This window comes from Neohortaea acidophila (assembly GCF_010093505.1).
Source record: "Neohortaea acidophila strain CBS 113389 unplaced genomic scaffold BDY17scaffold_4, whole genome shotgun sequence".
NCBI classification, from domain to species: Eukaryota; Fungi; Ascomycota; class Dothideomycetes; order Mycosphaerellales; family Teratosphaeriaceae; genus Neohortaea; species Neohortaea acidophila.
Window position 1 is genome coordinate 662,704 of NW_022985513.1, and position 25,072 is coordinate 687,775.

At 58.4% G+C, this 25,072-nt stretch overlaps 13 protein-coding genes across 13 annotated transcripts; 9 read left to right on the top strand and 4 right to left on the bottom strand.

Moving 5' to 3' along the window:
• The first annotated feature begins 61 nt into the window (after positions 1 to 61).
• BDY17DRAFT_121798 (uncharacterized protein) lies at positions 62 to 1,001 on the top strand. Its single transcript, XM_033729314.1, has 5 exons — positions 62 to 241; positions 296 to 390; positions 453 to 480; positions 561 to 802; positions 836 to 1,001. Exons 2-5 carry the CDS (start codon positions 301 to 303, stop codon positions 914 to 916), a joined length of 441 nt encoding a protein of 146 aa, XP_033590699.1. The 5' UTR covers positions 62 to 241; positions 296 to 300; the 3' UTR covers positions 917 to 1,001.
• Positions 1,002 to 1,038: 37 nt separating this feature from the next.
• On the bottom strand, positions 1,039 to 2,219 carry BDY17DRAFT_121808 (uncharacterized protein). Its single transcript, XM_033729315.1, has 4 exons — positions 1,860 to 2,219; positions 1,699 to 1,788; positions 1,602 to 1,632; positions 1,039 to 1,537 (listed from the first exon to the last, which is right to left on the bottom strand). The coding sequence occupies exons 1-4, from the start codon at positions 1,944 to 1,946 to the stop codon at positions 1,185 to 1,187; spliced, it is 561 nt and encodes a 186-aa protein (XP_033590700.1). The 5' UTR covers positions 1,947 to 2,219; the 3' UTR covers positions 1,039 to 1,184.
• Positions 2,022 to 2,994, bottom strand: BDY17DRAFT_278652 (HSP20-like chaperone). Its single transcript, XM_033732016.1, has 2 exons — positions 2,747 to 2,994; positions 2,022 to 2,694 (listed from the first exon to the last, which is right to left on the bottom strand). The coding sequence occupies exons 1-2, from the start codon at positions 2,978 to 2,980 to the stop codon at positions 2,347 to 2,349; spliced, it is 582 nt and encodes a 193-aa protein (XP_033590701.1). The 5' UTR covers positions 2,981 to 2,994; the 3' UTR covers positions 2,022 to 2,346.
• A 72-nt stretch (positions 2,995 to 3,066) lies between these two features.
• Positions 3,067 to 4,170, top strand: BDY17DRAFT_295031 (ATP synthase delta chain). Its single transcript, XM_033733241.1, has 6 exons — positions 3,067 to 3,299; positions 3,361 to 3,383; positions 3,470 to 3,600; positions 3,696 to 3,784; positions 3,840 to 3,929; positions 3,982 to 4,170. Exons 1-6 carry the CDS (start codon positions 3,168 to 3,170, stop codon positions 4,012 to 4,014), a joined length of 498 nt encoding a protein of 165 aa, XP_033590702.1. The 5' UTR covers positions 3,067 to 3,167; the 3' UTR covers positions 4,015 to 4,170.
• On the top strand, positions 4,149 to 7,218 carry BDY17DRAFT_295034 (uncharacterized protein). Its single transcript, XM_033733242.1, has 2 exons — positions 4,149 to 4,489; positions 4,546 to 7,218. Exons 1-2 carry the CDS (start codon positions 4,357 to 4,359, stop codon positions 7,116 to 7,118), a joined length of 2,706 nt encoding a protein of 901 aa, XP_033590703.1. The 5' UTR covers positions 4,149 to 4,356; the 3' UTR covers positions 7,119 to 7,218.
• Positions 7,219 to 7,261: 43 nt separating this feature from the next.
• On the top strand, positions 7,262 to 9,737 carry BDY17DRAFT_295038 (vacuolar protein sorting-associated protein Vps5). The gene is made up of 4 exons (XM_033733243.1): positions 7,262 to 7,454; positions 7,513 to 7,566; positions 7,628 to 9,111; positions 9,172 to 9,737. Exons 1-4 carry the CDS (start codon positions 7,385 to 7,387, stop codon positions 9,478 to 9,480), a joined length of 1,917 nt encoding a protein of 638 aa, XP_033590704.1. The 5' UTR covers positions 7,262 to 7,384; the 3' UTR covers positions 9,481 to 9,737.
• Positions 9,738 to 12,552: 2,815 nt separating this feature from the next.
• On the top strand, positions 12,553 to 14,835 carry BDY17DRAFT_323008 (uncharacterized protein; the record flags this gene model as incomplete). Its single annotated transcript, XM_033736925.1, has 2 exons — positions 12,553 to 12,876; positions 12,946 to 14,835. 2 exons carry the CDS (start codon positions 12,553 to 12,555, stop codon positions 14,833 to 14,835), a joined length of 2,214 nt encoding a protein of 737 aa, XP_033590705.1.
• Positions 14,836 to 16,054: 1,219 nt separating this feature from the next.
• On the bottom strand, positions 16,055 to 17,953 carry BDY17DRAFT_248345 (major facilitator superfamily domain-containing protein; the record flags this gene model as incomplete). Its single annotated transcript, XM_033730902.1, has 2 exons — positions 16,055 to 17,320; positions 17,519 to 17,953. The coding sequence occupies 2 exons, from the start codon at positions 17,951 to 17,953 to the stop codon at positions 16,055 to 16,057; spliced, it is 1,701 nt and encodes a 566-aa protein (XP_033590706.1).
• Positions 17,954 to 18,258: 305 nt separating this feature from the next.
• Positions 18,259 to 19,611, top strand: BDY17DRAFT_295044 (HAD-like domain-containing protein). The gene is made up of 5 exons (XM_033733244.1): positions 18,259 to 18,477; positions 18,532 to 18,553; positions 18,616 to 18,684; positions 18,743 to 18,834; positions 18,888 to 19,611. The coding sequence occupies exons 1-5, from the start codon at positions 18,307 to 18,309 to the stop codon at positions 19,548 to 19,550; spliced, it is 1,017 nt and encodes a 338-aa protein (XP_033590707.1). The 5' UTR covers positions 18,259 to 18,306; the 3' UTR covers positions 19,551 to 19,611.
• Positions 19,612 to 19,803: 192 nt separating this feature from the next.
• On the top strand, positions 19,804 to 20,400 carry BDY17DRAFT_309445 (uncharacterized protein; the record flags this gene model as incomplete). Its single annotated transcript, XM_033735332.1, has 1 exon — positions 19,804 to 20,400. One exon carries the CDS (start codon positions 19,804 to 19,806, stop codon positions 20,398 to 20,400), a length of 597 nt encoding a protein of 198 aa, XP_033590708.1.
• A 111-nt stretch (positions 20,401 to 20,511) lies between these two features.
• BDY17DRAFT_323011 (Endonuclease/exonuclease/phosphatase) lies at positions 20,512 to 21,537 on the bottom strand (the record flags this gene model as incomplete). The annotated part of the gene is made up of 1 exon (XM_033736926.1): positions 20,512 to 21,537. The coding sequence occupies one exon, from the start codon at positions 21,535 to 21,537 to the stop codon at positions 20,512 to 20,514; it is 1,026 nt and encodes a 341-aa protein (XP_033590709.1).
• Positions 21,538 to 21,859: 322 nt separating this feature from the next.
• On the top strand, positions 21,860 to 22,936 carry BDY17DRAFT_309446 (uncharacterized protein; the record flags this gene model as incomplete). The annotated part of the gene is made up of 1 exon (XM_033735333.1): positions 21,860 to 22,936. One exon carries the CDS (start codon positions 21,860 to 21,862, stop codon positions 22,934 to 22,936), a length of 1,077 nt encoding a protein of 358 aa, XP_033590710.1.
• Positions 22,937 to 23,181: 245 nt separating this feature from the next.
• On the top strand, positions 23,182 to 25,071 carry BDY17DRAFT_323013 (uncharacterized protein; the record flags this gene model as incomplete). The annotated part of the gene is made up of 2 exons (XM_033736927.1): positions 23,182 to 24,733; positions 24,791 to 25,071. 2 exons carry the CDS (start codon positions 23,182 to 23,184, stop codon positions 25,069 to 25,071), a joined length of 1,833 nt encoding a protein of 610 aa, XP_033590711.1.
• Between the last annotated feature and the right edge of the window lies 1 nt (position 25,072).

Sequence of the window (25,072 nt, forward strand, 5' to 3'; positions counted from 1 at the left end):
GAATGAAAGGTTTCGATGTGAAGATCATGCTCATTCGTAGTATGACGCATGCATGGACGGTTCGCGAGGTGAATATGCTTTGTTACCTGTCACATGCACGGTAAGGTTCACTTCCACCCCTGATCATCTCATGACAACACCTTCTTGCACTTTGCACTTCTTCTCACCACACAACATACCCGCATCATCAGAACTCACCAGACAATCCCATCTCATCGATCCAACACATCACAACAGCATCGTAAGCTCCTCCATACCGCTCCTCCATACATCGGCTCCACTCACCAATACAAAGCAAAGATGGCAGACAAACTCGCCGAGAAGGACTTCACCCCGCGCGAGATGGAAATCATGGCCAAAGCATGGAGCTGCATGGTCGAAGAGCCAAAGGTATGCCCCTCCTCTCCACGACATTTCCGTGCCGCAGCCACGACTAACCTCAAAACAAACAGGTCGACTACAACAAACTCGCTGAATCCTGTACGTCACTCTCTTGCGCGCTACGACCAAGCCTCCACCCCCGTTTGCAGCAGCAAATACTAACCGTTCACCCTTCGCAGGCGGCATGACCAACCCCCGCTCCGCCTCGAACGCCTGGGCCAGCATCAAGAAGAAAATCCTGGCCAAAGGCGGGATTACTGCCGGCAACGAAGATGGCACCCCGAAAGCCACGCCGAAAGCCACGCCGAAGCGCAAGAAGGGTGCCAAAGCGGATGCTGGGGATGACGAGGAGTCGCCTACGAAGAAGGTCAAGGGTGGCAAGGGCAAGGGGAAGAAGTCTGAGGCGAAGGTTAAGGAGGACGTTGAGGAGGAGGAGGAGGAGGAGGAGGAGGAGGGCGGGGTGGTGGTCAAGGAGGAGGTTGATGGTGAGGGCGACGACGGAGAGGATGGCGAGGATGCCAACGGCTTTCACTGAGGTGCTGTTGTCTCTTTGCTGAGATGGAGGTCCATTCGGACTGCCTGCTCGAGCGACGAGAGATCCTTCTACTACGATACTGAGAACGAAGAGCCGAGATACACAAAAGGCATGGGAAGTGTTGTGCCATAGAACAGCTCCTCTATGAATCAGATCTTCGCTCTTCCCTTATGGAGAGCAGATCTGCTACCAGTAACCCTGCACATATCACAATCTCCGAACGTCGACCCAGCACCTCTCTCGGATGCAACGAGACGTCGATCCATTCCTACTCCGACTGCTCATCCTCCCCCATTCCATCATCAGACTCAGACTCCGCGGCCTTCGTCTTCTTGCCCTTCGCGCCCTTCTTAGCAGCCTTGCGCTCCGCGTTGCGCTGGGCGGTGGGCACGACAGCATCGCGAATAGCGTTGAGCTCAGACTCGCTGTCAGACGGCTCGGTCTCCTTTGGTGCCTCGACCGCAACGTCTTTGGCCTTGCGACCGCGCTTGGCCTTAGGCTTCGTGGCGGCAGCTGGGGCTTCGGCATCGTCTTCGTTGTCCTCTTTGGCAGCGGCGGCTTTGCGCTTCTTGCCAGCGGCTTTGGGCACGGTGGTCGTAGGCTCGGTGTCGTCGCGAGTGCCTGGTGGTAGAGTCAATTCAGCTGCTGGGTGATGTTGGCACATTTGCTTCGGAACGAGACTCACCAGTGGCGCCGCCAGAATCCTCAGCCATCTTCTACAAGCGCAAGTGCAGTCAGCGACGGCCATTCATGCTAGTGAGGCATAGCAGAGAAGCACGCACGTCAATTTTCTTCTTCAGCGTGTGCCACCCAGCTCTGGCGGAGTTGACGTTCTTGAAGCCGCAGGTCGTGGCGAACTTGGCGTAGTCGACCTGTTCGTGGACCGTCTTTAGTGTATGCCCCTTCGCCCTAGGATGTAGGGAAGTGGGAATTGCCGACTTACGGTCAGTTCGTTTTTGGCACAGTTCATTGCGCCCACGAGGAGCTGGGCATCGCGCGGGGTGAAGGTGCTGCCTTCGGTCTTGGACATGTTGGGTGGTTTGCTTTGATCAAGACAGAAAGAGGTGGTTCTTGTAGGTGGAAGACGATGTCTGGAGAGGAAAGGTGGTGGACGGAAAGGAGAAACAAGCGGGAGCAAGTGAACTTTTATGCCTTACAAACAAACGACGTGACGTGACTTTCAGCGTGGGCGTCACACGCCTGTAGAGTAACTGCGGGTAGTGGCCTAGCAACGGCCTCGTGATCGTCATTCACATGTCGAGAGCATACTTCGTTTGTGCGGCTGCTCTCAAGGCACACTGCCGCCCGGCCACAGATATCATATCTGAATTGCTGATACCGCCGATCGAGGAAGCCGCGAATACGAATGCCATGGAATTACTCGTGCCCCTGGCAATATGATGAGTGCTCCTCCCTCCGCATCAACCCCCTCATCCAATCTTCGCCTTGGAAAAGTCCATCTCGGGATGCTGTTCCTGGAACTTCTTCAGCATATCCGCCTTCTTCTGCTCATCGCTCGTCGGCTGGCCCAGCTCCTTCTGCCGCTGATCCCACATCATCTTCTCCACCATGCTCCTCGTCTCGCCATCCAGGTCGCTCAACTTGCTGTTCTCCGGCGTGATCTTCGACGTGTCGATTTTGGGGGCGGAGGTGACGACGTGTGCCCACCACTCCATCTTGTTGGCCTTTTCGAGATGGATGTTAATTTCTTTGCCGGAAGCAGTGGTTTCGAGCGTCCAGGCTGATTCGTCTACGTCGATAGGATGGGGGAATGTGCCCTGTTTGATGTCAATTTGGTGACAAGAGAGGGGATCAATGAACATGATGTACCTCAATGATCACATCTTGGCCTTTGATGCCAGCCTTGATGCTGTTCTTGGTGATCTTCACATCCAAGTCCTTGCCCTTGAGGTTGCTTGGAATTGGTGCAGTGACGTCCACATCACCGATTTGTTGACTCCATTGGTATGGTAGAGTACTCTGCTCAGCAATCTCCTTCGCCTTGGCTTCCTTGTCGAGCTTGGCCCGCTCTTCAGGCGTTGGGGACGTTGATCTCTCCTCCATCGTCTGTTTGGTAGAAGCCCAAAAGAGGAAAGAAGTCAAGAGCCTCACGGTTTTGACTCCAACGCTTAGTCATTCATCATCGGCTCGGGTCTTCCCGCCGAGCGGCAAGCTTGAGGTGAAAGCATCTCCTACTCCCTGGCGAAAAGGAAGCAGCACACCCATTGTCATCCGCTCACACCTCCACATCATGAACTCCCTCCGTGTCGCCCGCGCGGCAATCAGAGCCCGCCCATCTGCCTTCCGCGCGCCGCTCCAGAGGCGCACGTATGCCGACGTTGCGCCCGACAAGATCCAGCTGAGCTTGGCTCTACCTCACCAGGTTTGTCTTCACCATTCGAAGAGCTCTGCGCAGTGAACAAGGTACTGACGTCGCCTCACAGGCCATCTACAAGTCGCAAGATGTGTATGTTCTCCATCCCGCCCTACGAGCCGATGCCTCCCGCCCACGGCTGGCTGGTAAACATCTACCGTGGCTAAACAGAAGCACAGCGTTCAAGTCAACTTTGCCGCAGAGTCTGGCGACATGGGTGTCCTCGCGAACCACGTTCCCTCCATCGAGCAGCTGAAGCCGGGCCTCGTCGAGGTCATTGAAGAGGCTGGAGGAAGCAAACAATTCTTTTGTACGTTTGAGCACACATTTCCTCGGCCGCAGAGGATACAGTGTGGAAGTAAAAGAGGTGCAAGGCGACATATAGCTGACAGAAAACCCGAACAGTGTCTGGTGGCTTTGCGACCGTCCAGCCCGGCTCGGTGCTCAGCATCAACGCCGTTGAAGGCTACCCATTGGAAGACTTCAGCGCCGAGGTACGTGCCCACATCTACCGCTCCATCAGAATGTCAATCTAACACCGCATTGCAGGCCGTGAGGAACCAGATCTCCGAAGCCCAAAAGATCGCACAAGGCAGTGGCAGCGAGCAGGATATTGCCGAAGCAAAGATCGAACTTGAGGTGGGTACTCTTGTGTGCATCCTTTTTCTCTGATAACTAATACCATTCTCAGGTTCTGGAGAGCTTGCAAGCTGTGCTCAAATAGATACGCCTCCGGATTAATTGTACATAGTCCCGTTACAACGATATCTGGTGATCTCGCACCTTCTCTTCCAAACCACGCTGCGCTCCACTACAGGGACGTCCCTTCCAACTCGCCCTTGACCCAGGCGCTGTTTCTGTTTCGCCTTTCCCTCATCTTTACCCTCGCAGAGTGCTTTTCTGTTCTTTTCACCACCCATTCTCCATTCTACGACTATCACCGGCCGCTCTCGACATCTCGCCGTGTCGATCGAGAGCGGCATATTTCTAACTATAGACATTCGTTACACGCGCTTCTGGATGACTCGGCGTGGTCTGGATAGCATGTGCACTTAAATGTCGCTCAATGCTGTCTTGGACTCGCTACGCGAACGCTTATCTCTCCAACAACGATACATCTGGAGCCGGCTCAGCAGCAGGAACACACTTCCTCGACCCATCTCTACCCACCTCACATGGCGACGTTGGGCCAGAAGATCGTACGTCTCTGATCATAGTAGTACGACTTCCACCTCTGCTTACGCCCAGTCTGCAGCGCAAGGCAATCTCGAAAGCCGCCCTCAAACCCGCGGCAGCCCAGCCGAAGAAACAGCCCTCCTTCAGCAGCTTCCGCACATCCACCACCACCAGCACAGCCGGCACAGCCCACAGCCGCGATCTCAAAGCCGAGCGCTCCATCTCTGCTTCGCTTCGCAGCCTCTTCCATTTTACGGGACATTCGACTCCATCAACGATCTCGAGCAGCACGGCAACGCTATCAGGAAACCCTCTCACGCCTGCTCCGTCGACGGACCCGCTCCACTCGGACGGCAGCACAACACAGGTACAGGGGCCGCAGCCAGCGACAAACGAAGCGGTTGCGAGCCTCAGTCCGCTCCCCGCGAGCAAAATCGTCTACCCGGAATCGCGCGGCCAGTTCCAGTCGCCACCGCCTCCCGTCGCCCACCTCCCGGCTCCGGTCTTCGTAGCGGAGAGTGTGAGAAGCGTGCGCCAGGAGGACCACTCGTACGGGACGGAAAGAGAACTCCCTACCCCAGCAGAAGAGTGGAAAGCGGAGAAACCTTCACACCTGCGACGCAAAGCTGCTCTACTCTGGATGGGGCTGAAGATGAAATTCAAACTCGAGCGGGCGGAAAGAAAGGCGGGGACCTCACTTTGACGAGCGTAAGAGAGAAGATCGCCGCGCTGGAGGCCAGGGCTGGGCAACATCCGGCCGATGTGCCGATTGTCTTCCCGCTGCGGTATAAGCGGTTTGTCAGGCGGACGAGCAGTACGGCGACAGCAGCGCGGCCTCAGACACCGCTGTACTCTTCTAAGCCGGCAAACGATGCTATCATTCACGCACCAGAACCTACGAGATCTCTTGTATATCCGGCGACGCTGTCGCATGCTAGAGCGCCCGCACCTGCGCTTAGTCCGAGCACGAGTCCTATTCCTACAGCTGCTACTCCGGTGGCGACAAGCACAAGCTCATCCAAACGCAAGAAATTCACTCTAGCGCCGCCTACGGGCGATGGAAGCGATCGCTTGACCGCCGCCTCCTTTCTGCACGGCACGCGCAACAATTGTGTTCGCCACGGTCGAAGGGCCCATCAGCAAGTAGCCGGTGGAGCACGAGACATGCTGGACAAGAGTCGCAGCGGTGCGTACATCCCTACAGGTCTGCCTGCGAGACGGCAGATGGAAGCCACGAGTCCTTGGGTCGTGGCAGATCGCTCTCTGACCAGCACTGCAGGCTCGGATGCTTGTCCGGATTGTGTTACGGAGTTGAGGATTAAGCGGCGAGAGATCAATGGGCCAAACTTGGAGGATGGGCGGCGGCTTGGTGAACGGGGTACGCAGATGTATGGCAGCGGTGTCCCATCTTCACCGAGCCCTAATGTGCAGTCGTCGGAAACGACGTCAACCCGTACAGCTGGTTTCTCTGGCGGAAGCAATGAAGATGGTCTCATTGTCACAAGACGTCTCAAAGACGACTTGGATGCGATTGTGGTGGAGCAAGGTGGTGAGCTGAGACACATCATCATCAGCTCCGCGCTGCACTATCCGATCAGCACGACCTTGCACCGACTTTCTCGCGAGCTGGCGAATGTGTCCGCCTCAATGGCATCGATCAATGCTCACTCTCTGTCCGGTCCAGAGGCAGGGAAGAGCAAAGGCAAGAAATGCGCAATTGCGATGGCGACTTCGTCTTCGAGTACTCAATCGTCAGTCCCGGAGCTGCTGGACATGATCGACCAAGCGACCAGCGAGATTCATTCACATGCTGAGAAGACGACAGAGGAGCATATCGTGAAGCCATATGGTGAATTTGAGGCTCCGCTGTCACCGGAAGAACTGAAAGACCATTTCATGAGCAAGAGACCTTCACCTACGCAAGGCTTGGTCGGCCGGCAGTGTATCGATGAGCAGCACCGCCGGATGCACGATCTACTGAATACGAGCGCGCCGCGGAAGCCATCGATCCCGGCTGGAGGAGGTGCGACGGCATCCTCGTCACAAGCTGCGCCGGTGTCCAACGTGGCAAGTACTCCTGGGGCGCCGCAAGACAAGCCGGATCCGAAAGTTCCCATCATCAAGCGAACACGACCGACTCTACCTTCGCTCCCTGCAGTAGTAGATCCCAAGGCAGCAGCACAGCAAGAACCAACACCCTCACATCCATCTCTCCACCACGCAATCGCGCTCACCGACCCGCCAACCTCCACCGCCCCAGCCTTTCCAACCCCTAAACCAGCAGACGAACATGAGCATCCAACATCCGGCAGCTTCTTCCACAACTTCCTCAACCCCTTCCACCCCCGACCCAAAACTCCAACAACACCCAGCGCGCAATCCCAAGCCCAGCAGTCCCTCTTCACCACCACTCCCAGCTCACCCCTCTCGCCACTTTCGCCTGCCCCACCGCCTCTAGCAGGAAGTCAGAATCCGGACATCAGGACGCAGCCGAGTCCCTACCATCATGCTCCCGCTTCGCCGCCGGATCTGGGCTACGCAAAGTGGGTGGATACGAAGGTCGTGGAGGGGCAGTCGGTGATTCGGAAGGCTATGAGGATGGAGAAGGAGCGGATTGAGCATGGATATGAGCATGAGATGGGAGGAATATGAGAGGAGGGTCAGTGGTTGTGTTTTGGACTCTTACCTATATTCTGTGGGCGTTGTATGTCTAATTGCCCTTCCCTAGTAAAAGAAGATAAGGTATTCTGATGTTTGTTCTTGCAGAAGCAACCCACTGCTTCGCGTGACGTTGGCGGAAGCCGTTCCGAAGCCGAGACGCCGCCAGCGGCGCCCGCCCGCCGGGGATCTGCGAGCTTGATGACAACCTCCGGCCGGTACCTCAGGCAGACGGCAGAAAACCCAAAGTCTCATCGCAGATGGCACACAACGCTGACACGCACGAATACCCTTGGCATGCAATGGATGAAGGAGGATCTCCGTGGGACGGTATGCTGCTCGCCCGCCGGTCGCAGCACGGCGCACTCGCTGATGAAAGCACTCGCAGACGTCCCTTCGACTTCACAGTCCACCCAGGCGGCAGAGAACACGCCGCCATCAGGTACGGACGACAACGTGGAGCTGACCACCGCCTCGTCCCATCATCACTGACGTCTTGCCAGAAAACACATCTACCCAATCCCCCGCACGTCCCACCACCTCCTCCAGCACCGGCGTCAGACCTGCTGCCTCCAAGTCTCGCACGCCCCGCCGATATGGCAACCTCGCCCAGTCCACCACCCTCGAGAGTCTCGATGATTCCATGGGACCCTTGGGCCCGCTCGGCGTAGAACCCGTCGATGAGCCCATTGCGCCCGCCCCGCCGGTGAAGGAGCTGCCTACAAGAGCAAGACAGTCCACCACCACTTCACGCCCCAGCACCGCCGCCTCCGCCCGCTCCGACGACCACGACTCCACCTCCTCCACCCTCAATGGCGCGCGAGTACCCCCTCCCATTCACGCCGCCTCCAACGATCCTCGCCTGCGTCCGCAGCAGCCTTCCATGTCCGTTGAGCAGGCCGCAAGACCTACGTTCAACATCACAGTCGGCGATCCCCACACCGTCGGCAACGCAGCATCGAGTCACACTGTCTACAGTGTCATCACTCGCACCACGTCAAAAGCCTACAACAGCCCCACCTTCACCGTCACCCGGCGTTACCGAGACTTTCTCTGGCTGTACGAGCGATTGCACGATAACAATCCGGGCGTGGTTGTGCCACCGCCCCCGGAGAAGCAAGCAGTGGGCAGATTCGATGCGAACTTCATTGAATCAAGACGCATGGCTTTGGAGAGGATGGTCAACAAGACTGCTGCCCACCCCATTCTGCAACACGATGGCGACCTGAAAACCTTTCTCGAAAGCGACGCTTTCAACGTCGACATCAAACACAAAGACCGCGCCAAAGATCCCCTACTTGCTTCCGAATCCTCCGGCGGCTTCATGTCGACCATCGGGCTGGGCAGCGGCGGGGGCGGAGGCAAGTTTGTCGAGCACGACGATTGGTTTCACGATCGGCGCATCTACCTAGACGCGCTTGAGAACCAGCTCAAGGCGCTTCAGAAATCCACCGATAGCGTTGTCGCTCAGCGCAAGGCTCTTTCAGACTCCTGTGGCGACTTCTCCACCTCTCTCCACGCCCTTGCCGCCGTCGAGCTGTCCCCCGCCCTCTCCGGGCCATTGGACGCGCTTGCCGATCTTCAGCTCCGCATCCAAGAACTCTACAGCCGGCAAGCGATGCAAGACATCCTCACCATCGGCATCGTCATCGACGAGTACATCCGGCTGATCGGCAGCGTGCAAAAGGCGTTTACGCAGCGGCAGCGCGCCTTCCACGCCTGGCATTCGGCCGAGAGCAAGTTGGCGGACGTGAAGAAAAGTCAAGAGAAACTGCTTCGTGCGGGTCGCAGCCAGCAGGACCGCATTGGGCAGATGCAGGCGGACGTGTCGGACCAGGAGCGCAAGGTGCACGCCGCGCGGTTGCTGTTTGAGGACATGGGACGGCTGATGCGGGCCGAGCTGGAGAGGTTTGAGAGGGAGAAGGTGGAGGATTTCAAATCAGGGGTGGAGACTTTTCTGGAGGGGGCGGTGGAGGCGCAGAAAGAGGTGAGTACCAGTTCGGCAGTCTTGAGTGACACCAGGTGATTTCTGACATGCCATCTCTAGCTCATCGAATTGTGGGAGACGTATCTGCTTCAACTCGATGCTGACGATGACGGCTCGCCCATCATGCCCGTTGGCGTCCAGCTGGATGCGGCGGCGAGTGGAGCAGGAGCAGCAGCAGCAGCGGACGTCGTGCAGGCGCAGGGACAGCCTGAAGCGCCGACGCGGAGCGAAGCGGCAAACGCGGAACTACAAACGCACGAGGGTGAAGTAGAGTCGTCGATTGCTGAAGAAGGCAGGAACAGGCTGGACGGCGAAGCTACAGACGCCACGCCCCATAGCGACGTGCATGACGATACGGCGCAGCCTTGATCTCCTGACGGCGCGCCTGATGATGGAAACATTTTCGCTCGTCTCCCTGCGCTTGCTTCTTGCGGTATGTACGGAGACGGCGACGAACACCAACGAGCCGTACCTGGGGTTTACATACGTAGCTAGCCTGAATGTAGCCAAGGCGGTCTAGCTGAATGCGTGCGGTGTGGCTGCCAACGGGCGTACGGCCGAAAGGTGTTGCACTCTACCAATAATGTACAGTGGTCGACATTCCACGACTGATAAGATAGCGAAGCTTCACGTGTGGATTGCAAATGCAGATACTTGCAGACCCCTATTACGAGTGGACGAAAGGCATACGCCGCTCGCTAATCGTAGCCGTCGACCGAATGCTCGTCGACAAATGAATCATGGGCCTCAAACTCGGATTCGCATAGGGCTGATTAATAAAGTAAGGGGTGAGCAAATGGGGGGGCACGCATGTGACTTGTGGGAAAAAAACACGTGCAGGCTCGCGACTTCCACACTGCACACGCCCCCCTCGAATCGTCGATCGGCGCGGACCGAATGCCCCAAAAAGCGTTGCCGTAGCCTTGCGGCCCTGGGGACCCAAACCGCATGTCGCGGCTTTGGAAGCCGCTCCAGTGCACCCACCTTTGCATATGCACGTTTTTGCAAGGTGTACCCAGGTAAGGTGCCCATCCTACAGGGCTGCTTCGGGGCCGTGCCCCGTGCCTGCCTCTGCCACTGATTTTCCGCCTCTCTGTTGGCAAAGGCGCAAATGGCGGCGCATCATCGGGTTCCGCGGACTCGGGACGGTGGGGTTCACAGCGCTCGCCGGGAGGGGTGATGACTTGCTGCCTGAATGGGCAGTCACGCCAATGGGCGTAGGGTTTTTCAGAAGTCCAAGCTTTGGCTTGAATACGACCGCGAAACTACTGGACGTGATGCATGTAGGCAGATGCCTACCAGCAAGGCGTGGAGGCGGGAAGGGCGGCGCGCCTCTGACTGGGGGGGTGGGGGGCCAAGTGATTTGCCCCAATTGCGGACTGATTCGTGCGCGGGTGGCGCTGGGGGTGGCGGCTGGCGAGGAGTGCTAAATGCGGTTGTGACACGGGGTTAACGAGGACATTGTTGCATTCTTACGAGGCTTACCTCAGGCGACTCGGGCTGAGGTAATACGGGAGGCCATCGTGATGCCCCACGACGTTGCAGCCGGCCCGCGTCGTTCCCATTGGCCGATTTGGACTTGCCCGAAAGGGGTAATGGTGCATGTTGATTGACCATGGGCAATCGGGGTCTTTTGTTGGCTTCAGATGGTGAGCATTCGCTCATCTCACCGTCTCGTCTACGCGAAACAGGCGATGATTCCATTCACGCTCCTCCCCCCGGTTGTAGCAGCCTCGCGGGTTCGATGCCGGCGAGGCGTCTTCACAAAGCTTCGGCGCGGGTGGCGGACGGGAGGAGGGAAGGCGTGCGAGAGGAGCAAGGCCCGTCGTCACTGACTGCCCATGCCACGGCTTTCAATGCCACGGCTTCCATATCCGACATGATGATACAGAAGGGGGGGGGGGGGGGGGGGGGGGGGAGTGAGGACTGCGCTGACCCAAGGCGGTTAAAGTCTCGACAGATCAGCGAGGTTTGGCGAGGCTCGTACTCGTACTCGTGCATACTCATCACCGTCAACAACAACCATGTGGCGTGCGTGGACGAGAACGCCGCGCCTGTCAGTCACGCTTATAGCCCTCCATCATCGATCAGAACGGGCGTGGCGAGGATAGATTGACGCCTTTGGCTATGGTGATTACGTATGCTCTGCCGCCCGGCTACACGCCCGACGCTATCTAGGGGGTGTTGCTGCCGCCCACGAGCTGAGACGACGATAGGAGCGCGCCACCGGCCTTTTCGCCGTCCCTCGATGGCGCACCCCGGCGCCGACCGAGCTCAGCGCAGCCGGTGTGTCATTGGCCGCGCGCTGGCCAGCGCAGCAGACAAGGTTCGAGGTTGCAGGCGCGGAAAGCTTGTGGTGGTGCAACCCATCAAATCCAATGAATGTTGCCAAAGCGCGCCGTATTACTAAGAGCCCCCAAGGCTTTCGAGCCGGTCAGACGGCGTGACAGTCGGGCATGCCTGATGACGCCGAGCCATCGTGTCCTGTTTCCAATCCTGCTTTCTTTCTTCGGCGCCGAATCCTCGCCGTGACTCCATGTCGCCTTCTTCCTCCCACTAGCCTGCAAACGGCCTGGCCTGTTGCGGTGTGTATGGGCGGCGGGTGGATTTAGGCTGCACCTGCGCCGCCTCCCATCCTTGCTGAAGTCTGCGCACGCCCCCAAGGCTTCGCATTCGCATGTCATCCGCGCCGCCCTGCCTTTGCCGCATTCGTTGGACCCGCGGTCTTCGGGGACAAGATTCATCTATCGGTGCAGAGCCCGTCGTCCACCACCACCACCACTCCTCCTCCCATCCAACCCATGGTCCTTTGGGGGAGTCGCGATGGTCCATGCCCGCGTGGATTAGAAGAGCGCCCTGGACTGTGGCCCCCCCTCTTCCTCGCCGTCTCACCCGCCCGCGCCGGACTGCATTGAAGCATGCCCCAGGAAACGGCATGGATTGAACCACCTCCGCGCTGGAGGAACATGCACGCACCGAACTTTCTCGCTGCACCCCATCCTCCACACATGGTCGTGGCCATTGACGCAGCCCCCAATCCCCCCTACCGTCATCCCGTCCCCGGTTCTCGACCATTGGACTCCGGTGGCCACCGCCACCCAGCTCTCGGCCTGCCCCATGGAGTACACATGCCCGGGGAGTCCTACCCGATCACGACTAATCACCGGCATTCGCGATCTCACGAAACGGCCTCGCCACACTCCCACCCCTCTCCAGCCTCGCAAATGGCCCCGCGATTCGCGCCGAACGCCTCTCCCCGCTCCGACTCGCAGCACCATCACGACCCCGAGCGGCACGCAAGGCATGGCAGCGATGCCCCACTGTCGCTGCAGATCCCCACCGATCAAGGCAAGTGATCACTGCTCTTTTCGAGGCTTGCCGAATCGTCGTCGCTGTGAAATCAACGACTCGAGATTGCCACATAACATTCAATCACTAACCATGCTCGCCGAGATTATAGATCTGCCGCGCTTCGCAAGCATGTTCAACGTCCCCCCATCTGCGACTTACCCGACTCACCCGACTCCCTACAGCGACACCGATTTTGCTCGCAGACGGCCTTCCTTGCCCCCGTTCTCGTCCTTACAGGAACACGCCGATCGCGCCGATGAAATGGACGACAACAGCGACCCTACCACAACGCCGCCACGCTCCTCGTCCTGCCACACGTGCATTCGAATGCAGTCAATGTGCCACGAGGTCGCCGTTGCCGTGGCAGAGCTCGACGAGAGCATTCAGCTCTTGTGCAACAAGGCCAACTCCCGAGTATGTGTGGGGGACGCACCACGAGTTCCCATCGTCGTGATGGTTCAACATCCACTAACCATTGTCCAGACAATCACATTCCCCAGGAACAATTCGATTCGAGCCGTGCAATGGATCCTCGACAGGCTGAGACTGGGCAACTTGGACCTACAGGCCACCCTGCGAGCTACACGACCCGCGGGGGCATTCCAGCCAACGCCCAACTCTGCGTATCAACCGACGCCCGTGTCTGCACTACAACCCACCTCATCATCCGAGGGCGCGCCGCCCGACACATCGCCCTTGAGCGCGCTGAAACGGCCGGCAGAAAACTGGGATTCAACAGGCTTGAAACGAACGCGCGTCGCCGGCTCACCCGACCTGGGCTATCGCACCACGTCTGGCCCCCAGGATGAGTCGAGATACTTTCTACAGCGTACGCCTACGGATCACATGCGCCCTCCTCGCAACTCGCCATCCCCCGAATCGTTCTCGAGCTCGGCATATCCAAAGCACCCCTCTCCGACGCCGGGAGAGCGTTCAATACGCGCCTTACCATCGCCTTCGTCCGCCGTTTACCCTCCGTCAGCTGCGCCATCCTACGCGCCTGCGACAGCTCAATCACCCTCTTCCCCAGTGTTATCTAACGCGGCAGAAATGTCCATCCACACCGGGTCGAGCGAGTCCGCGACTTCCGCGCACATCGCCGATCTGCAGCACCAGGTCACGCTAAAATCCTTGTCTCTGCAGACCCTGCGGTCAGAGTATGCTTCCTTGCTGCAGAAGCTGCAGCGACTGAACGTCAAAACTCACACGATTGAAAAGAAGAGCAACGTGGCCAATCAGGAGGTCAATGATCTGACCAACAAAAACGAAGACCTCGGCCAGCAAGTGCAAAGTTTGCAGGAGCAATTGGATGAGAGTGAGCGCCGCAGGGAACAAGATCAGGACAAGGTGGCGCGCGAGAAAGAGCAATGGATGCAGATGCTGGAGTTTGGTCGGCGCCTGCAGATGAAGACGGAGCAGGACAAGAACGCCCTCGCTGCGCGTGTGGCAGCGCTGCAAGAAGACTACGAGTCGCTCCGGAGAGCTCGCTCCTTCTCTTACAGCATGACGGCCGGCGAATCGGATGTGCATGCTACCATGCGATCCCTGAACGGCAGCAGCTATCTTGCTGCGCTGAACGCCAGACTTCAAGCTCTCCGCGCCTCTTTGGAGGAAGCGAGACGGCAAGCCCGCGTCCTCGACGAGCGGACCTCCGATGTGCATCAGCGGAGCTCAGACATTGCCAGCGCCATTGATCGCACGCTTCGAGAGATCGACTCCCCACTCCCAGCCCGCCCGCAGACGCCGCTCGCCATTGCCGCGGATGCAGACGTGGAGCTGGCGACGGTGCCTCGTCAGCGTCCAGCTGCGCCCGGGAAGAGCAGCGCAGATCTAAGCCCAGAGCCGGAGGGTGCATGGTTTGTCACATCTACCGCGTCTTTGTCAAGTGTGCCGACACCAGCGCCCGCACCCGCAGAGGCGCGCGGCTCGCTCGCCGCCGCCCCACCCGGGTGGCGGCAGCACCAAGGGCGCGCCACCTCGCGCGACCTGCAGTCCACCTCCTCCTCCCTGTCCGTGACGAATGCTGAGACAACAACCGCCATCGCAGGGCCCCCACGGAGCCCGGACCGGCGTGAAGAATCGCGGCGCCCGTCGCACACGACCACCCCGGACGAGCTGTCAGTGGGCTCTGCAACGACCGACGTGACCATCACCTGGACGCCTCGCCCCGCATCCCCCAGCAGTGGGAACGAAGCTCAGCGCGCACAGTATCAGCCGCCGCCCAGCCCCACCCAGGATCGCCGGCGCAGCGTGCACGCCCGATCGCACGAGGGCAGCGATGCGCCCGATGGTGGCGTGACGACAGCTGCTTCCGGCTCGCAGGAGGCTACTACCACATCCGCCATGGCGCCTCCGCCTCGACCTCCGCCTTAGGTCAGCGGACTTCGCTTGCTCTGCGTCTTACACATCTCCCGGTGGGCGGCGCCACTGACTGCGGGCACCAGGCGTTACCGCGCGCTTTTTAGAGTTGCAGGATGAAGCTCAATGCCTGTCTGTCGGTATGTGCGTCTGTCCTAGGGTTCTTGGCGTTGGTGGGAGCGGGAGCATGAGCATCGACTGCCACGGCGGCGATGGGGAGTCTTTAGAACAGCTCAACTACATGTATACCCCCCCGGCGCTGCCGATACAGGGAAGAAGGAAAAGCAAAAGTTTCGATCCTCCGACGCACTTGCTAAACAGGGGACTCGCACCACTCCCTGGCTCTGTCCTACCTGCATAGCCCATGGTCAGCGAGCTTAAGTGCCTCTGGCTGGCCGACGGAATGCCATGTCTCCAGCTCCGCTGTGCGCCCCCTGCTCTCAGAACACCACCAGCAATCGACGCACGCGACACCCGGCCGAAAGAACCACGATGTATAGACGCAATGACAGGTAGCGAGAGAAACATGGGCTCTGCTGACCAGCTAAACCTGCCCGGCGCGTCTGACATGAAGTAGATTAGAGAGACTACGCAATAGCCTGCGCCCCTCCACTTGCCCTAAATCGGGCCACTGTGCCCCGGGAAAAAAAGTGAAGCGTACACTTGGGGCTAAAAGATTCCTGCCAAATCGTAGTTTATGCTTCTTTCGCTTGTCCATGCCATGCATCCTATTCTGAAACCCATCCGGAGCGCTCTCCGCGGTCACCACAGGCCGGAGCGGGCTCCGCGGGAAACAACCAGCGTGCACCCCCGTCGACGTCCTTTGACTAAGTTCCACTAAGCGCGAATCGCTGGCTTGGCTGGTTGGGGGCCGATCTGTAGGACGGGCTCGGACATCGAGCCCGATGAAGCCCCCCGTCCCGGGTTGCATGCGAGACATGGCTAGATGAAAGGGTGTTGACGTTGGGTGTGCTGCTTGCCTGCGACTTGGATCGGGCGATTATCGAGAGGAGGGTGGAATGGACTTTGCTGGACTTTTCATCCGTATTTGTTGCATTTGCTTCTGTGCGTTCGGGGGGAATGATGCCGAGCACCCCTGGCGACGAGTCGGGAACCTTACATACTCGAGTCATTCATGCGTTGATGATGATGCGTTTTGAGCTCCTGGGAAGAAATGCGTTTCGGGCTCCCCGAGAGGAGGCAAGAGCTGTTAAGCGACAAGGATTCATGCTGTCTAGTCACGATGAGTACGCTCCCAATCGTCGCTCCCCTTCCGCCGCCGCTGTCTCGCAACCCTAATACCGCCCACGACCACCACCGCAACCAGCAGACCCGCGTTGAAAGCAGCCATGAGGAAGAACGGGGCGCCTGGGGTCCAGGAGTCGAAGAGGGCGCCGCCGAGCTTCGTCAGCAGGAGGATGCCTGCTCCCCCTGCGAAGCTGTACACGCCGGCTATGGAACCCTTGAGGCGCGAGCGATCGATCTTGCCCTCGGGGCGTTTGTGCTTGGCCACTGTGTTCCATAGCAGCGGTGCATCCTCCGGCGGTTCGGTGGGGGTTGTGATTTCGGGCGTCAGGATTGTCGATGGCCCTACTGCGCTAGGGATAGAGTGGTGCTTGGCAGCTGCGTCGTCTCCTCGGTTGGTTTGTTCGTCTTTGTTGATGCCGCGGCCGAGCAGGGCAAGGGAGCAGACAATGCAGCCAATCTGGCTAATGCCAATCAGAATGACTGCTAGGAAGGCCCACTCGCCGCCTTCGCCGTGGAAGGCGTCGGGGTTGCGGAGGAGGCCGAACGCGACATAGCCGCCGACACCGATGGCCGCGGCTGCTGAAAGCGGCCATTCGCTGCTGCCCTTCACCGCTCGTCCGCCGAGCCAGCCGAAGAGAGGGGCGCATATCAGTGCCGCTGTTTCGGCGACGCCGCTCAGCGCTGAAGCGAGGCCGTATGCACGCTCACAGTTCTTCTTGATGTCGGGGATGTTATCTGCATCCGAGTTGCACAGGCCATGGCGGCGAAAGTAAGCATTGACGAAGAGAGGGATGAAGAGACTGATTGCCACGGAGGACGCGCGGGCTACAAAGCCGCCTAGATACCCAAGGAAGATGGTCGAGTCGGTCAATCCTAGTTTGACGGAATCTTTGATGAGGGAGAGATAGGATGGCGCGGGGGTGAGGGTGATGTGAACATGGCCCTCGTGATCGATTGCCGAGCTTTCGTTGTAAGGTGTTTGGAATAGTGCAGACAACTTCTTGCCCTCCTCACCAGGCAGATTGCGCAGTCCAACGAAGATGAAGATTGCAACGCAGAACGCGACGGCCGCGACGATGTAGAAGGCGTAGCGTAGACTTTGTTCCTGGGATTGGCCGTGTGCTTGGAAGTAAGCAGGCATTGGAAGGAAGACAGCAAGCGCGACGAGAGCGCCAGCGCCTGTGAAGAGTCCGACGAATCCGGCAAGCTGCGAGGCCCCGGCCGTCTTGTCCTCCACGGCGTCTTTCTGGCCCTCGTTTGCTGGTCCATCGTGTGTAGAGGGCTGCGGTTTCGGGTGCGATTGTGATGAATACCGCGTCTGAGTGATGGTGAGTTCGCTACTGACACTGCCGGCCGTCGCGTGTCCAATGCTGTTTCGCCGTGCTTCTCTTTCCTCTGCCTGAATTTGCGCGGCGCGTCCAAACGCTTGCCCGTGCTCCTGAGCTCCCACATCATCCTCCACCACCGTCTTCTCCGCAATCATCGCCGGCAGCACGGCGGTGACCATTGTCGAACAAGCAGCGCCGCCGATACTGAACATCAACCGCGCCACGAGTAGCTCTGGATATACATTCTCCGCCTGTACCAGCCCGATCAGACTCAAGCCGATTACGCAATATCCGAACACCGCCACAAATCGCACACCAACGCGATCGCTAATGAGGCCCCATGCAGGGCATGCGACGAGGGCGAGCAGTTCGTCTGCGAAGCCCAGCGAGCCCGCGGCATCTCCCACGCCATGCTTTCGGCCGATGATGTCGGTGATGACGAAGGAAATGCTGGAGTTGAGGAAGACGAGGAAGGCGATGCTGAAGAGGGCGATTCCCAGGAGGTAGGTGGTTGCCTGGAGGGCAGTGGCCGTCAATTTGGGGAAGATGCGAGGCATTCTGGTGAGAATGCTTGGAGGTTGGTATGAAGTGGGGTGGAGGCGGAGATGGACGGAGTCGTGGGGGTATTCGTCACGTGTAGCCCTGGTGCATGGCTAAGAGCATCCACGGAGATACTCGCGCGGTCATGCGCATCATGGAACGAGGCAACGTGGAGTGGTTGGAAGAGGGAAGCGAGGTGGAAGGAAGGACGTGCAGCCTGGAGGTCGCATGTCATCGGGTGAAGCTTGGACCCTGCCCTGACCTCATCCCTTCCCCAGGATTGCAGCCTCAGGCCGAAGTCTGCAAAGACTCGTCCAATCCAATACAATTCGGTGAGACACCTGAACCATCTCTTTCTCATCCACCGTGCATGTTTCGATCCATACGCCTTGCGCGAACGTGTGCTCTTCCCATATCTAGCCGGTGGACTTCCAGCCATTCCAGAGGCATCCGACGCGGACTCACTGCCGCCACGATGTCGAATATCAAATACTTGACCGGCGATAAAGATGGCATTGATCAATTTATAAGCCAGTTTGACGTGAGTAATATCCTTGTAACTGCCCAACGGAGGAGACACACTAACAACTGCCAGGTATTTCTCTTCGACTGCGATGGTACGCTTCCCCCACGCCAGAAGCATCGAGCCTGAATAGAACTGATTGTACGAGAAGGATAGGCGTGCTTTGGTCCGGCGAGCATTTACTTCCTCGCATACCCGAGACCATTGCTATGCTTCGAGAGAAGGGTATGTCCAGTTGACCGCCTGTTTCCCACGAAGTACGCCAACGCTGATCCGCGCCAAGGCAAGAAACTGGTCTTCGTGACGAACAACAGCACCAAGTCTCGAGCAGACTACAAGAAGAAGTTTGACAAGATGGGCATTACTGCTTCTGAGGTACGTGGAAGTCTTGCCTTACCACATCATCCACACAACTCATGCCTTTGCAGGAAGAAGTGTTTGGCTCGAGTTACAGCGCCGCAATCTACATCTCCCGCATCCTCAACCTGAAAGCGCCCAAGAACAAAGTGTTCGTGCTAGGCGAGACGGGCGTGGAGCAGGAGCTCGAGTCGGAGAACGTGCGCTACTGCGGCGGCACCGACAAGTCCTATCAGCGAGACGTCACTCCAGACGACTACGTCAACATCGCCAACGGCAAGGCTCTGGATGATGAAGTCGCCGTGGTGCTAACGGGGTTGGATTTCCACCCGACCTACCTGAAGTACGCGCTGGGAATGGCGTACATCCGTCGCGGTGCAAAGTTTCTCGCGACCAACATCGACTCCACTCTCCCCAGCGCCGGATCACTCTTTCCCGGTGCCGGATCGACGACCGCGCCGCTTATAACATCTACCGGCCAACAGCCACTGGCTCTGGGCAAGCCTAGCCAGGCGATGATGGATGCGATTGAGGGCAAGTTTCAATTTGATCGGAAGAAGGCTTGCATGGTGGGTGATCGATTGAACACCGACATTCAATTCGGCATCGAGGGTGGACTCGGTGGGACCTTGTGTGTGCTTACGGGCGTCAGCAAGAAGGAAGAGTTTCTCGAGGAGGGCGCGCAGGTGGTGCCGAGTGCGTATGTCGATCAGCTGGGCGACTTGATGGGATAGATGTATATAGCATTTGCTTGTCGAATTGTTTAGACATAATATATCAAGTTGCTGCTTATTATTTACCATGTCTGCCCTTTTCCATGTCGGTTTCCACAGACAGTTTGGTGTTCAGCATAAAATACGCATCGTTGACGCGGATGTCCGTAAGGCTGCCGCACAGACCCATGTCATGACTTCATCTCGACTTTTCGATCATCCATACACACCCTCGAACTTCACCACATTTCTCCCACCCATCGATCCTCCAACCATGGGCTCATCAGCATCCAAAGCCTCTCGAGCAGCCGGCACAGCCGCAAGACAATACCCAAACCGCGCGCCCCCAACATCCCAACCCCCACCATCAACCGCCCCCACAAACGCCCCTTCCCACCCTCCACCACCCGCACAAAACCGCACCCCAGGCCCAACCGTCCGCCCCCAACCCCGCGCAACATCCACCCGCTCCGAAGAAATCAACCTCGACGCCTCCGACCCAGACTTCGCCCGCTCACTCCGCAGCATGGGCGCCGTGCAGCCCAACCCCACAATGTCACAGACCTCCACCTTCCCGCACCCAAGCCAAGCGCCGGGGCCGAACGCGCGGACGAACCCCGCGATCGCGGTGCTGGAGGCGCGCGCGAGGCTGCAGGAGGAGGCGGAGAGGGAGTTTACGGAGGCGGGCAGGAGGGGGCATGCGGGGCGGGAGTTTTTGGATGTGTATACTGTGCGGCAGATGTTGCTTTTGAGGGATGGGAAGAGGCAGGCGCCGGGTGAGATTGAGAAGGCGCTTGGGTTGCGAAAGGGGACGGTGGAGAGGTTGGGGCCGCCCGGGGTGGTGGGGATTGCGCAGGATGTGGGGAGTTGAGGGAGTTTCAGTAGGGCGATATGGTGGCGAAGACGATGGGAAAGAACGGCAGCACACGCTCGTCGGATTGACGCTGGGTCATACGGGTTGAAACAGCTATGAACTTGAGATTCACAAATTCGCCCTCGGAGCAACCTCGAACACGGCCTTCACACCAAGATGGTCCGTCACCCACGGCCGATCAAATCCCAGCTCGACAATCTGTCTCCGCTCGCTTTCATCCGGAATCTCCTCACCCGCTCCGAACCTCTCAAACCCGAGACAGCGCACGCCGCCGCAGAAGTACACCTTGTCCATTCGCGTTGTGCCAAAGCGCTCCCTCAACACCGTCGCGGCCTGCTGGCCCCACGTATGGCCAGCCTCCGCATCCTCCTCGCGCCCTCCCAGCTCAAGATAGGCATCCTTCAGCCCGTTATCGGAATGCAAATGACGATCGAAGTCCTGAATGGCGTTGAAGTCCCCCGCCGCTAGGGCTCCATGGACAGAGGTGTCACGCATGTACTTGGCAATCAGCTGCATCTGCGGAGGCCGATATGCCGGCTCGAGCGCCAAGGACTCGAGATGGGAGTTGCACAGGCGGACGATGTCTTGGTTCTTCCCTAGCCGGATGTCGACGAAGAAGGCATCGCGCTCCATTGCGGATTGAGAGTAGTGCACGCGAAAGCAATCGGCGATTGCGAGTCGGCGATCAACGAGCGTGACGGTGCCGTAGTGCCCGGATTGCCAGTTGGTGATGTCGAGATCGGTGAGGGCGAATGTGCTGCGAACCCAAGGATCTGATGCTAGCAGCTGGAGGTCGGATGCCACGCATTCTTGCAAGTAGATTACACTCGCTGTCTGCGCATCTAGCATCGCCACGTGCGCTTCTTCGAGATGGCGAATTGCGGTTCGCATTCGAGAGTTGGGAAAGGGGAGCATGAAGTCGATGTTCCAGCTGTACAAGGCTAGGCGGGTAATTGATGCGTCGGGGGAAGTGTGGGTGGTGGATTGAGTCGTGGGGTCTATAGCCACCCAGTTGTTCCGATCGACTGAAAATACATGATACGACTGTTTCCAAGGCTCGTCGAGTTTCCAGGGTACGGTGGCTTTCTTCTTTGCGTCAACCTCGCGAATGCTTCGTTTCACGAGCTCGTCCATGATTGTGTCGATGACGTGGGGAAGATGGATTCGCGATTGCGTCGGGCTACCTGGAAGACGATGGACGAGGCTCTCGGTTTCGCATGCAGACCGAAGCACTGTTTGTTAGCAGCTCTAATCGGATGTGGGAAGGAGGAAGAAATCAAGAGAGATGCAGACAGAAGAGAAGGTATTCATAGGACCTCGCGATCGAGGGTCAGGCAGCCCCACATGGATCGCTCAAACCGCACCCAACGTACAAAATGTAAGCATACCTGAGAGAGACCTTCTGATCCATATAGACCGCTCATGCACATAGCGAATCAGCATCCTTAAACACACAATGCCTCTCCTCCTCAACAAACAATTCACCCACGCCCTCCCCAAAACAGAACTCCACGCCCACCTCTCGGGAAGCATCAGCAAAGAAACGCTGCACGCCATCTGGCGGCAGAAACAGTCGCAGCCCGAATGCCGCGCGCTCGAAGATCCGCTGACAGCAATCCGCAGCGGCACCGACGGCTTCGTCGACATCCACACCTTCTTCCCGCTCTTCGACACGTACATCTACGCTCTCTGCAACGATGTGGAGAGCGTGCGGTTCGCGACTGCCAGCGTGTTGGCGGATTTCGAGGCGGACGGTGTTAGGTATTTGGAGTTGCGTACGACTCCGAGGGAGTTTGCGGCTACGGGCATGACGAGGGCGGGCTATGTGCAGACTATCGACGATGCGTTGTTGGGCTGGAATGCTGGCAATGGGGAGAAGATGGAGGTGTATTTGATTTTGTCTATAGATCGGCGTATGACGCCTCAGCAGGCAATGGACGTTGTTGATTTTGCTATACAGCATCACGTCGGTCGAGGCGGGTCCGTCGTGGGCGTCGACCTCTGCGGCAACCCAGCAAAGGGAGACGCGACGACTTTCACGCCCGCGTTCCAGAAAGCAAAAGCCAATCGCTTGGGGATTACCGTTCACTTTGCCGAAGACCTGCGATCTAGCTCCCCTCGCGAGCTCGAAACGATCCTGTCCTGGCAGCCTGACCGCCTCGGACACTGCGTCCATGTGCCACCCGCGGTCGCGGACGTCATCGAGGCTCGCGGCATTGGAGTCGAGCTCTGTCTGTCCTGCAACGTCCTGGGAAGACTGACCACCGGCGGATTCGGGCAGCATCATCTCGGCGCGTGGTTGCAAAGAGCAGCTCCTATTGCGCTTTCAACGGACGACGTGGGAGTTTTCGGCAGCCCTTTGTCGGAGGAGTACAGGATGGCCGCCGAAACGTTTCTCGACAGCCAAACTCAAGTTGTTCGACTGTGCAGGAGTGCAGTCAACGTTGCGTTTGCTGGAAGAGAAAGAATGACCAGACTTGTGGATGAGTTTGAAAGGGAGTATTTGCAAGAGACAGCAAACCAGCCTGCGTGAGACGATTGCTGAGATGCGACCTGCAAGGAGCAGGCAAGCCGCATGTTTTGGTGAATGCCGGGCCAGCATGTGTTCAGCATTCCAGTCGCAAAATTGGGAGATTGCCGACAATGGCGTTGCCCATCCCTTCTCTCGCATCTCCAAAAGTATTTTCTCTTGTTGACAAGGACAAGGCAAAATCCTGGCTCATCAATCGATCATCATCTCCCTTTTCAGCGTGTGGAGCCGCGACCTGCATCGCGACCATGGCAAAAGCGAAAGCCACATCGCCCTCAAAAGCGACCCCAGGTCGAAAACAGCGATCCCCCAGCCCAGCAGTGCCGCTACGTCGCTCACCGAGAAAAGCAGTCAAGTCGGCGAAAAAGGCAGCCACGGAAGCACTCGCTGCGCCGGCAAAAGTCTTCAAACGCAAGGCGGTGAAGAAATCCACGACCTCCGCCAAGAAGCCAGCGCGGTCACCGGTGCGGTCGACAGCGAAGAGGACCTCAGGCGCAACACCGCGAAAGCCTGGCGCTACGAAGGTTGTTGAGACCACTCCGGCATCGAAAGGCTCCAAACCAAGAGGCCGTCCGAAGAAGGTTGGCAAGCTCGCGAGCTCGCCGCTCAAAGATGCCATGGTGGTCGTGCCGGCGGGCGAGCGCGAGTGGACGGACAGTCCAAAGAAGAAGAGTCCAGGGAAGAAGCATGTCGCGGAAGCGCCTCGTAGGTTGAGGTCTTCATCTGCCAGCCCAGGTGGAGATCGACCAGACCTTCTGATCGACAAGACCAGAATGTTTAGTGTAGGAGGAGTGCGGACGAGCATTGAAGCTGAGGGCTCGACTGGAGTCGCTCGTTCCAAGAGTCCGGGTCGAAGGGCTGTGGGTGGTGTCAGAGGTCGCTCTCGGAGCCCAGCCAAGTCGACGGCTACAAAGCCAGCACGTGAAAGGCGAAGTCAGAGTGGTGGAGCTGGTGCGAGAGCATCTAGTAGCGAGCGACAATCCAGAGCGCCATGCAAGAGCCCGAGTCGCCAACGCTCTCAATCGGCGACCCGGTCCAGCCTTCGCGAGAACTCTGGAAGTCCGGGTGCAGATGCTCCCCTCCGTATCGCCAAAACCCGCGGCCTACAAAGTCCCTCGAAGAATGCTGCCAGAAGTCGCCAAGCCAGTCCGTCCAAAGCATTACCGGGTCCTGCGACTTCTCGACAGCCATCCGGCAGTTCTTCGCGCCAGCACGCCGCAAACTCGTCCAAGGCGCTACTGAAAGCCTTCAACGACCAGAACGACAGGCTCGGTATCGAGCTGAGAAACATCGAAGCACAAGCGTACAACGCTAAGATGTCAGGTAGAACGGGAATCGTACCCGCCAGCGCCGATAAGCTCAACGCCGCGGAGCACGACTTCGCTACGCAGCGCGGCGTTCAGCGCGCCACAGAACAGCTGGCGCTCAACAATGCTGCAAGCAATGGCCCTGGTGGCAGACGTGCGCGGAACGCGAGTCCAAGCAAAGGCCAGGTGGATGGTGACACGTCGACACGAAATCCTCGTCGAAGCAATGCTTCACCCTCCCGCGCACGAAGCACTGCCATGGATGACGCCCGACCGCTGCCACTCGACCAGCCCTCTGCCGCAGGGCGCGGAACGTGTCGGTCCGCCACGAATCCCGAATTCATTCCAGGGACAGACAGGAAGAATCCCTTCTTTGAAACGATGCCTGCGGTGGAGGTCTGGCATAAACGCATGCCGCCCGTCTTGCCCTTTGGCGATACGCCGTCGGTGGAGAAGGCGATGAGCAAGCAAATCAACGACGATCTTGCGAAAGGTGAGCTGCGCTCTCCCCATTCTCTCCGCATCTGCGGGTCCTAATCCGTTCCTACAGCGCGAGAGGAACCTGCCAAATCAAGTGGTGTGTGGTCCACGGTGAAGTCGACCTTCAAGGCTGTGTTGGGCAAATCCGCTGCGGAGATCGAGTATCCCGATCCCTGGAAGCTTCCAGATGTCCCCAAGGCGGAAGTCGACCGGGTCTATCGCGAGCTTTACGAAGGTCTCTTTAACCCCAACTCTTCCAAACGCAAAGCATCGGGGACGGGGCCGGGGAGGGCGGTTAAGCGTGCTCGGCGGGGCTCGGGCGAATACCACATGAGCGGTGCGCTGCAGTAGA